The sequence below is a fragment of the Uranotaenia lowii genome, chromosome 3 (assembly GCF_029784155.1).
Source record: "Uranotaenia lowii strain MFRU-FL chromosome 3, ASM2978415v1, whole genome shotgun sequence".
In the NCBI taxonomy this organism is placed as follows: Eukaryota; Metazoa; Arthropoda; class Insecta; order Diptera; family Culicidae; genus Uranotaenia; species Uranotaenia lowii.
In genome coordinates, this window is record NC_073693.1 from 187,787,805 (window position 1) to 187,800,529 (window position 12,725).

Consider the following 12,725-nt stretch of genomic DNA (forward strand, 5'->3'; position numbering starts at 1 on the left):
AGAGATTGGGAGGAATTCGTATCGGGCGGGGAGGAACCCACTTACACAATTCTTATTGAATTTCTCACTCGGAAAATTCGGACACTCGAATCTTTGTCGATTAACTCAGAACAAACAGTTGATAAAAAGGCAAAATTTATTTCGGTAGATAAAAGGCAAAAACACATATCAAATTCACGGATCAACACTTATGCTAGTACGGATGGTTTTCATGCAGGTTGTTTAGCATGCAAACAGTATCATGCACTCTTCCAATGTCAAGTTTTTGAAAAAATGTCGCTTTCTGATCGGCTGAACTTGGTCAACGAAAAGAAAATTTGCAGCAACTGTTTCCGCAATGATCACTTTGCACGTAAATGCACGTCCAAATACACATGTCGTATTTGTCGAAAGCGACACCATTCACTTTTGCACCCCGGATTTGAATCACCTGGAATACCGAACACAAATAGCAACATCCAATCTCCTCCAACTTCTAGTGGCCAAACTGCAACAGTATCCCTGAACTCGGTCGGAATTTCCCAAGCAGCAGACGTTCTCCTATCCACGGTGGTAGTTCACGTACTAGATGGAAATGGCGGTTTGCACTTTGCGCGCGCGCTTTTGGATTCGGGCTCCCAATGTAATATTATGAGTGAACAGCTGAGCAACAAACTTCGGTTACCCAAAACCCCCATCGATAGCCCCATATTCGGTGTGGGTGAGTCCCAGATTCGAGCAGTTTGTTCTGTTTCAACTACAGTCAAATCCAGATTTAATTATTTCTCGTTCCCATTGGACTGTATAGTTTTACGCAATCTAACATCTCATCTCCCATCCACTACTACTCTGAAGACCTCGTGGAAGAACCCAAACAATGTTGATCTCGCAGATCCCAACTTCAATGTAAGGCAGAAGGTCGATTTGATTATCGGAGCAGAATATTTTTACTCGTTCCTGAAAGGTGGCCGGATAGAACTCGGAAGTCCATCCGCGGTGATAGTAGAGACTGTATTTGGTTGGTTAGTCTCGGGGAAATCGACATCGTAAGAAGAAAATCCCAATATTACATGCCACATTTCAACCCTCGAATCTATTGACCACACCCTCCAACAATTTTGGAAAATTGAAAGTCTTGATTCAGTAACATTGTCCCCTGCTCAACAATACTGTGGAAAATTCTACAGCGATACGGTTACCAGAAATGTCTCGGGAAGCTATGCCGTCAAATATCCTAAAAGGGAAGGAATTTCAAGAATGTTAGGCAATTCATTTGGAAATGCTACCCTTCGTTTTTTGAACCTTGAAAGAAAACTGGAAAGGAATGTTGACCTCAAACTAAAATACCACACATTTCTGGAAGAATTTCTACTATTAGGCCACATGCGCAAATTAGATTCTAACGACGCTGATCCACCCACTACATTCTATCTTCCTCATCACGCTGTAATGAAGGAATCAAGTACGACGACAAAACTTCGTTGCGTATTCGATGCTTTAGCTAAGACAAACACAGGGTTTTCTCTAAATGATACGCTCTTGGTTGGACCTGTGCTCCAAGACGAGCTCATTTGCCTACTAATTCGATTTCGGAAACACAAGATTGCCCTTCTCGCTGATATTGAGAAGATGTATCGGCAGATTGATATCCACCCCGAAGACCGAGCTCTCCAAAGAATCGTGTGGCGTTTTGATAAACAAGAACCCATATCCAAATTTGAGTTGACCACTGTTACGTATGGTCTATCCCCATCTTCCTTCCTTGCCACCCGGGCTCTCAAGCAACTCGCAGACGACGAAGGCCACTCATTTCCACTTGCTGCTCGAGCCCTCGTTGAAGACATGTATATGGACGATTTCATCAGTGGGGCAGCGACCGCCACACACGCCAAACAGCTGCGTATAGAAATGGATGAGTTAACATCGAGAGGAGGTTTTCCGCTACGAAAAGGGTGCTCCAATGCAAATCAAGTCTTAGAAGGGATTGCGCCGGAAAATCTTGCTACCCAAACCATCCGCAAATTTGATCCGGAAGAAACGATTAAAATTTTAGGAATATCTTCGGGACCACTAACTGATAAATTTAGATTTGATTTTTGCCCTCAAATGAACGAAGGGCCCATAACAAAACGGAACATGCTCTCTAATATCGCTCGATTATATGACCCTCTCGGATTTGTTGCCCCTATAATAGTTCGTGCAAAGGTTATGCTACAACAAATATGGACTTTGTCTTTAGACTGGGATGATGAAGTGCCTCTTGAATTACAAAATTCCTGGACTAGATATTTGAAAGAATTGCCTTTTTTATCAAATTTAAGAATTGATCGACATGCATTTTTTGACCAAAATATTGAACTGCATAGCTTCGCTGATGCATCAGAAACTGCCTATGGTGCCTGCGTTTACGGCAGATCAATCGGGCCTAATGGTGAGGTGAAAGTTTCGTTACTAGCTGCTAAATCTAGGGTAGCTCCTCTTCAGAAAAGAAGTATCCCCCGACTTGAGCTATGTGCTGCATACGATGCTGCTAAACTACACAAGAAAGTTCACGATGCCCTTAAACTAAATATTTCCTCGTCAAGATTCTGGTCCGATTCGATGGTTGTCCTCCACTGGATTAGATCTCCCGCTAGCAATTGGAAAACGTTTATTGCTAACCGAGTAGCAGAAATCCAACAACTCTCCCATGGCTCGAATTGGTATCACGTTCCTGGTTCAAGTAATCCTGCAGATTTGGTGTCCCGAGGAGTTTCGGTCGATCAACTTTTAACAAGCGATCTTTGGACAAAGGGATCCTGGTTGCAGCAGGGGGAAGAAAACTGGCCATCGCAAAGTTTCTCCATGCCCGACTTGTCCGATCAACTTCTAGAACGAAAACTGACTACTCTGGTTGCCCAAGCTCCTCTGGTTGCCCAATTACCCGATTTTCCTCTTATCATCGCATGGTCCGAGTTATTGTCTATTGTTTCCGATTTGCTCAACTCACCCGAGAGAAAACCCGATCCGAATCGTTATCATTATCTGTGCAAGAGTTGGAGAGGGCCAAATTTGCACTGATCACAATTGTACAACATGAGTGTTCGATGAAGAGATACGCCGTCTGCAAAAGGGAGAATTTGTATCCAATAAATCCAGCCTCAAGTTACTCAACCCATTCCTCGACCCTTCTGGCATTGTTCGAATGGGTGGCCGGCTCAGGAACTCTCGAGAACCGTTCGAAAAAAAAACACTTCATACTTCTACCTGGTTTCCACCACTTCAGCCGTTTGTTGATAATGAGTTATCATCGAAGATTAGTCCACGGAGGGATCTCACTCACATTGGCCACAATTCGATCTGAGTATTGGCCGATAAATGGAAGGAGAGCAGTAAGGAGTGTTCTAAGATCTTGTTTTCGATGCGCTCGCGTCGATCCCCAACCAATAAACCAACCCGTTGGTCAATTACCATCCCCTCGCATTACTCCTGGTCGTCCGTTTCTCGCTACTGGTATTGACTACTGTGGACCAGTCTTTATCAAATCTCCAAACCGTCGGCCTGGTCCAACAAAGGCTACGTAGCTTTATTCGTATGTTTCCGCACCAAGGCGGTGCATATAGAATTAGTGGGAAATTTAACCACCGACGCATTTTTGGCAGCCTTACGAAGATTTATGTCCCGTCGTGGTTATCCTCAGCACATTTATTCTGATAATGCGACGAATTTCTGTGGAGCAAAATCCGAATGAAATGCTTTATTTAAAATGTTCCACAATCGTGCTGACGTCGAAAACATTCAAAGTAGTCTCGCTGCAGTTAGGATTGTTTGGCATTTGATACCGCCCAGAGCTCCCAACTTTGGCGGACTTTGGGAGGCTGCGATTAAGGTCGCCAAGAAACACCTTCTACGACAAGTGGGCAGCTCTTCGCTCTATTACGAAGACCTGGTAACGACGCTGGCTCAGATAGAGGCATGTATGAATTCCCGACCACTGTGTCCTCTATCTGATGATCCGAACGATTTTTAAGGCTTTGACACCAGGCCATTTCCTGATAGGAGCTCCAATGATGACTCTGCCTGATCCTGACTACAAGGAGGTTCCTATAAATCGACTTGGGAGGTACGAACTGATCCAACAAAGGACTCAACACTTCTGGAATTGTTGGACCAACGAATATCTGGTGGAATTGCATCGCTACACGACTACGGACCCGAAAAAGGTTACGCTGAAGGTTGATCAAATAGTTATTCTTCGTGACCAATTGCTGCCGCCTGTGCGATGGCCGTTGGCCCGCATTGAAACACTTCATCCTGGAGAAGACGGAATCACGCGAGTTGTGACGATTCGCACTGCAGCTGGAAACTTCAAGCGTTCGGTAGCCATGATATGTCCGCTACCATTCGAAGAAGAGTATTCATCGAGCGACGATGCAACCAGCTTCAAGGATAAAATTGATGAATGAATTTATACAGTGATAGTTATAAGAATGAATTGAAATGTAACATTTCAGGTGGCCGGTTCTATGTGACGTAAACAATTTAAATTAGCGCACAACATTTTAAAATTAAGTTTAGAATCCATCTCTTCAACTGCAATTTTAGCTCCTGTCATGAAAATTCAGTTTTCAGTGTAGAATGATAGAGCATTTTTGATTCCTTTTTCTCTTCTCTACCATCCGTCGAACAAACCGGTCACCTAGCCACGTTGAATTAAAAGTGAATTAGAATAAAAATTGTAGTGTAAAGTTTTCCTTAAAAATAAAGCATTATTTATTGGACTAAATCCAAGTGAAGTGAAGTTTCTTTTAAGTTGTGACCGTGATCTATTTCCTGACGATACAATGGTTAAAAATTATTAGTATCTGAGAAATTTTCTTTGGCGTTTCATTCTTTGTCTAACCAGCTTGTTAAAAACGCGTTTTTGAGGTTGCTGCCTTTTTTCCGGGATTTTAGCTACGGTTTAGCCTTGTGGATATCTCCAAAAACATCGCCATGGAAGGAATTCGACAGATCGACCCAGAAACATCCAACAATCTCGAAGGTAAGCCTTAAACAAACACTGGAAGTTGCTTTTCTACAGATTATGTATCCGTGGTTTTCGAAATATGTTCTAAAATTATTTTTTTTGCGATTTTTTTAAAAGACTTATAACGATTTTGAAGTTTGCTTCGGGTGGTATTGACTCGAATGGCGTGGGAAGGTTAAAAGAAACATTTTCACATCCTCCAAAAATAATATCATACATCACACAACACCATGAACGAGAATGTTGGATTTAATTCTTCAAATGAGCAAATGTAGGTTATTCACCAAAATCAATCTTGAATGCTTAATGTGTATTTTGAAGAAGGAATGTAAAAAATCATACAACTGTCTGGTCTTCACAGATGGCTCAACAGATGAGAGGCATCTATTTCGATGGGTACCCATATCAAACACAATGTGCTCGAAGTAATATGAGGAGCAGGGATATTTGTTCTTCGTTGCTTGATTAATTATGCGGAATCCAAGCCATTCCATTCTGTGAGAATAATTTCTCATTCTGGGAGAATAACATGTAAAATAACTTTAAATCTGATTTGCTATTTGGCAAGCTTAAAATTAGTTCAATCTTGTTGAAATTTTTTCTAAACATCCTTAAAAAATGTTTTATAAAAAAATCCTTTTTTTATAAAAATAGTTAACCCTTAGCATTTATTAACATTTACACTTGAATCGCTGCAATATATTTTGTTCTATTCGTTAACATGTGTTAGAAAAACTTTGAATTTTCCTTAAATACTCATACTCTTGCAAACTAATTGATTGAGATTTACCATGAGCTTGCAACAGCCACTATACCCCAAACAAAAAGAAAATGGAAAATATCATACCTCGCAAACAAATTGGCAAACATCCGAATAAGAATAATGTTTATATCCTGTTATTCATGAGGGTTGTTTCTCAATTGATGCACTCCGGTTGCTCGAAACAAAACGCCACTAACTGCTTCCGTCCAATAAAAAACAAGAAGAAGAAGAAACAATCAAATAATTACTTAGTCGTGCCACAGGACAGGAAACACACTCAACTGAAACAATAGGAGAAAATATCCGAAAAAAAGCTTCAATTACCGCGCCTGTCCTTGCGTGCCAAAATCAACCGAAAGACCAAGTGCCAAAGTTTAGTAAAAGTTTTCCGCCAGAAGTTTATTAAATAGCTTTTTTGTTTCCACAAAAGTCGAGCGAAAAAACACATCATCAACAACAGCAACAACAAAAGAAAAACAACACCAGCGAGCGCGAAAAGGGCGCACAAAAATTGCCCTTCGGCATTGTGGAATCATTATTTTGGGTGGGGCAGCAGACTAAGCAAACTCATTTGCCAAAACGATCAAAGTTCATTTCCCAGCCAGTGTGGAAGTACTCGAGCGTTTGGAAATGTAGGAATTATGTTCGAAAAAATTTTAAATGCCAGATGAAACGAAAATTAATTTCAGGTTCCTCGAAGCGAAACCGTTCACGATAATTTTTTGTTTCTGGTTCAGCAAATAGAGCGGGAGCATGCTCTGAATGATTATTCGTATTAAACAATTCGATGGAACATTTCTAGGAAGCATTGTTCTGGAATAGCGAACCGATTAAAAGGTTATGATTAAATCGGGTATGTTTCGATTGGGCTACCATCTTTCTACTTTTTCACTTTCCCGCAACCACTGTGAAAAATCTTACTGCACAGCACGACACCCAATTACGTTCCCTGGCACTAAACTGTTTGGTCCCGCACAATTGTTTAACCTATAGGTCCGGTATGAGATCGTCGTATCAGGTCTACAAGGCCGAAATGAGTTCGTCATCTTGAGGAATCCGAAAGCGATACGAACATGACCACCATCTCAACAATCAGCGTATTCCAAAGATCTCTCGCAGAATGCGACCCAAAAATAAATCTCATTAATGAACGATTCAAGAAGAAGCGACATCGCGGAACCAATAACCAGATTCTCCCATTCATAGATCTAACATCACCACTCAACCACCCAAGTAAAACCACATCAGTAACCCAGGAACAGACTTGTGTAGCAGATTATTGTTAGTGTCGTACCCCTCGTTCAGAATCATCAGAGATGTGTAGCAGATGATTGTTAGTGTCGTACCCCTCATTCAGAATCATCAGCTGTCAGGTTGCCGTTAAACGGTTTCTTCGCGTATGACAGCTTTCGCGAGTCGACCCGAACTCGTCTTCCCTCTCTCATCCGTCAACAGAAAGCGTACGCGCGAAACAGCGCTCAGTTCTTCGGCAACGACGGCCTAGGTAAGTGAGCGTCTTCTCGGTCAGCTATACCAAACCGATATAATCTCCACAAGACTGATAAAGTAAAAAAAATTAAATGGCATCCTTCATTTACTTCATTTAATCTGAAACCGTGCTGAAATTTTGACTAAAACAGCAGTCATAATTTCGATAGAAGAAAAAATTGGATAATAACATAGAGGTCCTTGACAATGCAATGTCGTTATCCTATTTACTGAGGATCTTCCAACGATAAAATACTGCGAATTATCTCAGCAGGCAGACTCTGGAATAGTTTCCTGAGAAAGACATTCGGGTTTTTTACTGGCTTGATCGTAGTCAAGATTTAAATCCCGTTGATGACCAAGCGGTGTCCTTGCAAGACGTATCTACAGCGAAAACCGGCAATTAAATCCGTTTGTGAGTTGCAAACATGAGTCAGAGATGAGTGGATCAAAATACCTAAAAAATCTTGGATGTTCTTATCGACTCAATGCCTGGCAAATTTTAATTAGAGATATTCTTAAAACCTATCAAATATCGATAGTTGTTACAAATTAATTCTATGTTTCCTCAATTTAGGAAATCGCTTCGAAAAAAATTGGTTTGCTACCTAAAAAAATGATTAATTTTAATTTTATTTAATTTGCTTACCCCTTGAAAATTGAAACTAATCACCAACCTGATCTCACCTCACCCCAAACAGGTACCATTGCCGTTGGACCGTGCAATATCGTGTCCAAACGCGCAATCAAGTACCTAGGGGTGATGATTGACGACAGGCTCAGCTTCACGAGCCATGTCGAATACGTGTGCAAGAGAGCGGCAATGGCCACGGCCGCACTCACACGAATGATGCCGAACTCCTCGGCCATCCAAAGCAGCAAAAGGCGGATCCTGGCAAGCGTGACCTCTTCGATCTTGCGGTACGGAGCAGCGGCCTGGAGGCAGGCCCTGGGAAGAAGCTGTAACCTGCAGCGACTTAGCAGCGTTCAGCGGCTGATGAACCTGCGGGTTATCAGCGGATACCGGACCATGTCGTCCGAAGCCGCCTGTGTAGTAGCGGGTGTTATGCCCATCTCGGTTTTGCTTGAGGAGGATGTCTATTGCTACGACAACAAAGACACGCCCAATGTACGAGACCTTGCCAATGAGGACTCGATGTCCAACTGGCAGCAGCTGTGGCACAGCTCAACGAGAGGAAGGTGGACCCATCGTCTGATCCCGCACATCGGGAGCTGGATCGGAAGAAGGCACGGTGAAGTGGACTTCTATATGACGCAATTCCTGACTGGTCATGGATGCTTCATGAAGTACCACTACCGGTTTGGACATGTGGCTTCGCCATACTGCCCAGATTGTGGTGGAGAAGAGGAAACACCTGAGCATGTGGTGTTTGTCTGTCCGAGGTTTGCGGCGGTACGTACTTCCATATTTGCCGCCTGTGGGCCCGACACGACAGCAGATAACGTTGTACAGAGGATGTGTGCGGATTCCAACACTTGACATGCGGTCAGCGATGGGTTCACCCGGATCTTGACTGCCCTGCAGAGGAGCTGGAACCAACGGCAGTCCGCGAACGGTGTAGGATGACTCCATCGGCGGGGAGCATCTGAGTAGTGTGCGTCCGATCCCCTGATCGAAGCTACAAAGATAAGGCATCATCTTCTGCGTGGCGGAGGTCAGGGGTGCGCCGCGAACGTGAGTAGGATACCCCAATGTCGGGGGGTATCCGAGTAGTGCCACTTCCTAAGGGGGAAACTGCGGGGATAAGACTTTACCTTCCTCGTAGCGGACCTTGAAGGAAGAGGGTTAACCACTGTCGGGGGATACCCACGGGTAGAGGCATCGAGAGCCGGCGGACGAGCCTTTCGAGTCGGTGTAGGATGTCGTCACCGTCGGGTAACATTCGAGTCATAGCGTTCAAAGTCCCAAACGTGTGTGGTGGTTTGAAGCAAAGATTAGGCATCATCTTCTGCCTAGCGGATGCCGTGGGTGCCCGCGTTCGTGCGTAGGATGCTCCACCTTCGGGGAGTATCCGAGTTGGGCGGTTCTCAACGACAGAAGCTGTGGGATCAGACTTTACCTTCTCCGCAGTGGAAATCGTTGGGAAAGGGTTATTCCACGTTCGGGGAATACCCACGGGTAAAATGGCTCTCGACGCCGGGTTAGCCATTCGAGTCGGAGTAGGATGACGTCTTCGTCGGGAATCATCCGAGTCGTTGCGTTAAGTCCCGCGTGTGTCGTGACAGGCACGAGTCTAGGATAAGCTGCTCTCGATCTGGCACACGACGAGCAAGGTGGCAAACCTCGAACCCTGGAGATAAGAGGTCGGGCTTCGAGTCGTTAGAGGAGAGGTCAGGCCTGGAACCTCCCGGCGGAGAGGTTTGTGTGGTCAACCCCAAGTCTTTATGATAAGGGTCGTAAGAGGAGGGATCAGGCTTCTTTTCAACAAGAGGAGGGGAACAAGTGGTCACCTCGAGTCATTACGAGGAGAGGTCAGATCTCAAGTCGATAGAGGAGAGACCAGGCCTTGAATCGTGCAGAGGAGAGGTCATCCTCGAGTCGATGCAAAGAGGGATCGGATCTCGATTCGTTAGAGGAGAGATCGGGCCCCAAGTCGCGAAAAGGAGAGGTTTGTGTGGGAATCTCGAGTCGTTGCGAGGAGATGTCGGTTCTCAAGTCGTTAGAGGAGAGTTCAGGCGTCGAGTCGTAAGGATGAGAGGTTTTGCTGAAAGTGGTCTCGTTAATGAGTATTGCCTTGGAGCGCACTAGCGCGAATAAACCTCCCACTATTGAAGTATAGTGTGCTAAACAGTTCGATGTGGGAACCAGGTCTGCGGCTCCAGGTGGAGTTTAGGGAGTAGGAGGTATACACGGAGTATATCATGAGTCTTCCCATTGTACCCATGGACCCAGAGTAGCAAACTGGGGGGACGCGGTGGCTCGCCGTGCTTTGGAATACAATCCGTAAACCGGGATTTACAACAAGTGGTTACCAACTAAAAAAAAACTCCGATTCTCTACCGCCTGCTGACTGGGGCGTTAGCAGATCCCTGCAACGATATACAATCCGTGTGGAGTACATTTCTCAGATTTAAGCTGTTTTCCTCAGATTTGAGCTTTTTCTTTCAGATTTGAGCTTTCATCTCCTATGCTCTCAAGGCAAAAAAAACTCAAATCTGAAGAAAAAAAAAGCTTAAAAACAAGATTCATTTCGCCGCCCCCAAACGATTTTTTTTTTGTTTTTTTTTTTTTTGTAGCGAATGGCCGTACGAAGTACCTTTTTCCAGCACCGCCTCCCACACAAGTACACCTGGAGATCACCGTACCAAACGCAATCACAGACACGATATACAGCCGGCACTTCTCGAACATCATAGACGTAAGAGGCGCCAACATCGAGTCAGACCACTATCTGGTGGTCGTGAAGATGCACCCAAAACTCTCCGTAGTAAACACTATACGAAAGCGACGCCCGCCTCGGTTGAACACGACTGGAGCTACCTGAGGTCGCGGCAAACTACGCGCAATCGGTCGAAGCAGCGCTGCCGGCAGAGGGCGAGCTTGAAGATGCCCCTTTCGACGACTTCTGGGTTACCATCAACAGCCTTGTGGAAAACGTAATCGGGCATGTGGAACGAACTAGACGGAACGACTAGTTCGAGTATAGGAGAGTGATGGACGAACAGAACGCCACGCGGACGGTAGTAGTGCAAAGAAGCACCCGTCGAAACGTGTAAAGTCACCAACAGCGGAAGAGGCAGCGAGCCTCAATTTTCCAGTAGAAAAGCGCCGCCTGAAAGAGGAGGAATTCGAGAATCTGGAGCAGGTACATTGATCCCAAAAAACTACGCATATCGCAAAGGCTTCTTGCCGCAAGCCGCAACGTGCCGGAATATGGACGGGGACATCCTGACGGACAATCGTGAGGGTATCAAAAGGTGAAGCAGCACTTCGATGAACACCTGAACGACACAAATGCAGGAGATCAAGATGGTGGGGGAAGGTACATCGCCGGCGTAGCAATCAACATAGAGGAGCCCAACGATGAGTGAAGTTAAGGCAGCAATTCCCCAGCTGAATAGCAACAACTCGGCTGGGAATGACGGCATCGCAGCTGAACTCATCAAAATGGGCCCGGACAAGTTGGCCGATTGCCTACAACGGTTGATGGTCCGGATATGGGACCCAGAACAGTTACCGGAGGAGTTAAAGGAGGGGTTAATATATCCTATCTACAAGAAGGGCGACAAATTGGACTGTGAAAACTACCGAGCCATCATTGTCCTCAATGCCGCCTACATAATGGTATCCCAAATCCTACTCCACCGCTTAACGCCACAAGGAAACAGATTCTTGGGAAGTCATAAGGCTCAAATTGCTCACAATTATTAGTCACATTGAAGTCCATGGCAACACCCGAATATCAACATAGAAATCAGCTAATTTCTAGCAAACATTTGGGGCATTCTTTGTTAGTATACATTCAAGGGGCAATTGGGTTGAGCTGGCAACCAAGAAATGTTTTGTTTTGCTTGCAAATCAGTAACCTATGATTGAGTGGAATTTGGTGGATGTTGTAACAATTATGGGTCAGTTTTATTTCGGGTAAGGCCCGTCAAATTTCGGGTAAGGCCCGTCAACACTATCGGACCCGCGGCCAACATCTCTATTGCCGGGGTGCCGGTTCTATCGGTCTGGTGATCGGTAAGCAAACCACCCACAATCCCGATCCAGCTACCGAGAGCAACATTATCTTCGCCAGATTTATCCACGGATTCTGGCGGACTGAGTCGAGACAACAGCATACGAGTTCCTGACTGCAGGGATGGCCATCCCAGGTGCCGATGAGATTCCCCGATTACGGCAGAAAAACGGCAAGTTTGAATAAAATGTAAAATCGTATTTCCCACCTCTTGTAATTTAACCTTCTGTAATGAGCCCTTGTGTATTTGTCTTGTTCGATTGGATTTGTCCACTTTGTTGGCAGCGATTGGTCGTTCCCGTCCTCCCTGAGAACGTGCGCCGACCCTGAGAGCGTAAGTATTTGAGTTGAGCTGGCCGGAGGTGGATGACCTAGTCATTAACTTTCAATTTTGAAATAATTACTTTTAGTTCAGTAGATATCAGCAATTCAAATGATCGGTGGCTAATAATTTTGTGTGACTAGGGTTACCAGATCCCATCACACCAAAAAGAGTACATTGATATCATTTACCCAAAAAGTCAGGAGAAACGATATATATAACAAGGTCAATTTAATTATCAAGCTTTGCGCCCGGAAGGTATGCAAAAAGGAAGGAAAGGGATGTAGATATTTCGTATTATCTGAGGAGGCCCGGACTACCTTGAATAAGCGGGGTTTTGCTGTAGTTAGAAACCGAGATATTTCAATTGAATCAAATTCTGTCAATTTGTTAAGGTTATGCAAAAGTTGGTTATTCGAAAAGATAGGAGTAGATATTTAGATGTTGCTGATGCTGAGAAAC

General features: G+C 44.5%; 1 protein-coding gene across 1 annotated transcript; it reads left to right on the plus strand.

Annotated features, from left to right (window-relative positions):
- Window positions 1–3,724: 3,724 nt before the first annotated feature.
- On the plus strand, window positions 3,725–4,424 carry LOC129752943 (uncharacterized). Its single transcript, XM_055748736.1, has 2 exons — window positions 3,725–3,931; window positions 3,990–4,424. The coding sequence occupies exons 1-2, from the start codon at window positions 3,725–3,727 to the stop codon at window positions 4,422–4,424; spliced, it is 642 nt and encodes a 213-aa protein (XP_055604711.1).
- The last annotated feature ends 8,301 nt before the right edge of the window (window positions 4,425–12,725 follow it).

Bases quoted from the DNA above. Each gene is read 5' to 3' on its own strand.
- LOC129752943 (XM_055748736.1), top strand. From the start codon at position 3,725: ATGTTCCACAATCGTGCTGACGTCGAAAACATTCAAAGTAGTCTCGCT. The intron at 3,932-3,989 runs GCATGTATGAAT...ACGATTTTTAAG, and splicing joins CGACGCTGGCTCAGATAGAG to GCTTTGACACCAGGCCATTT.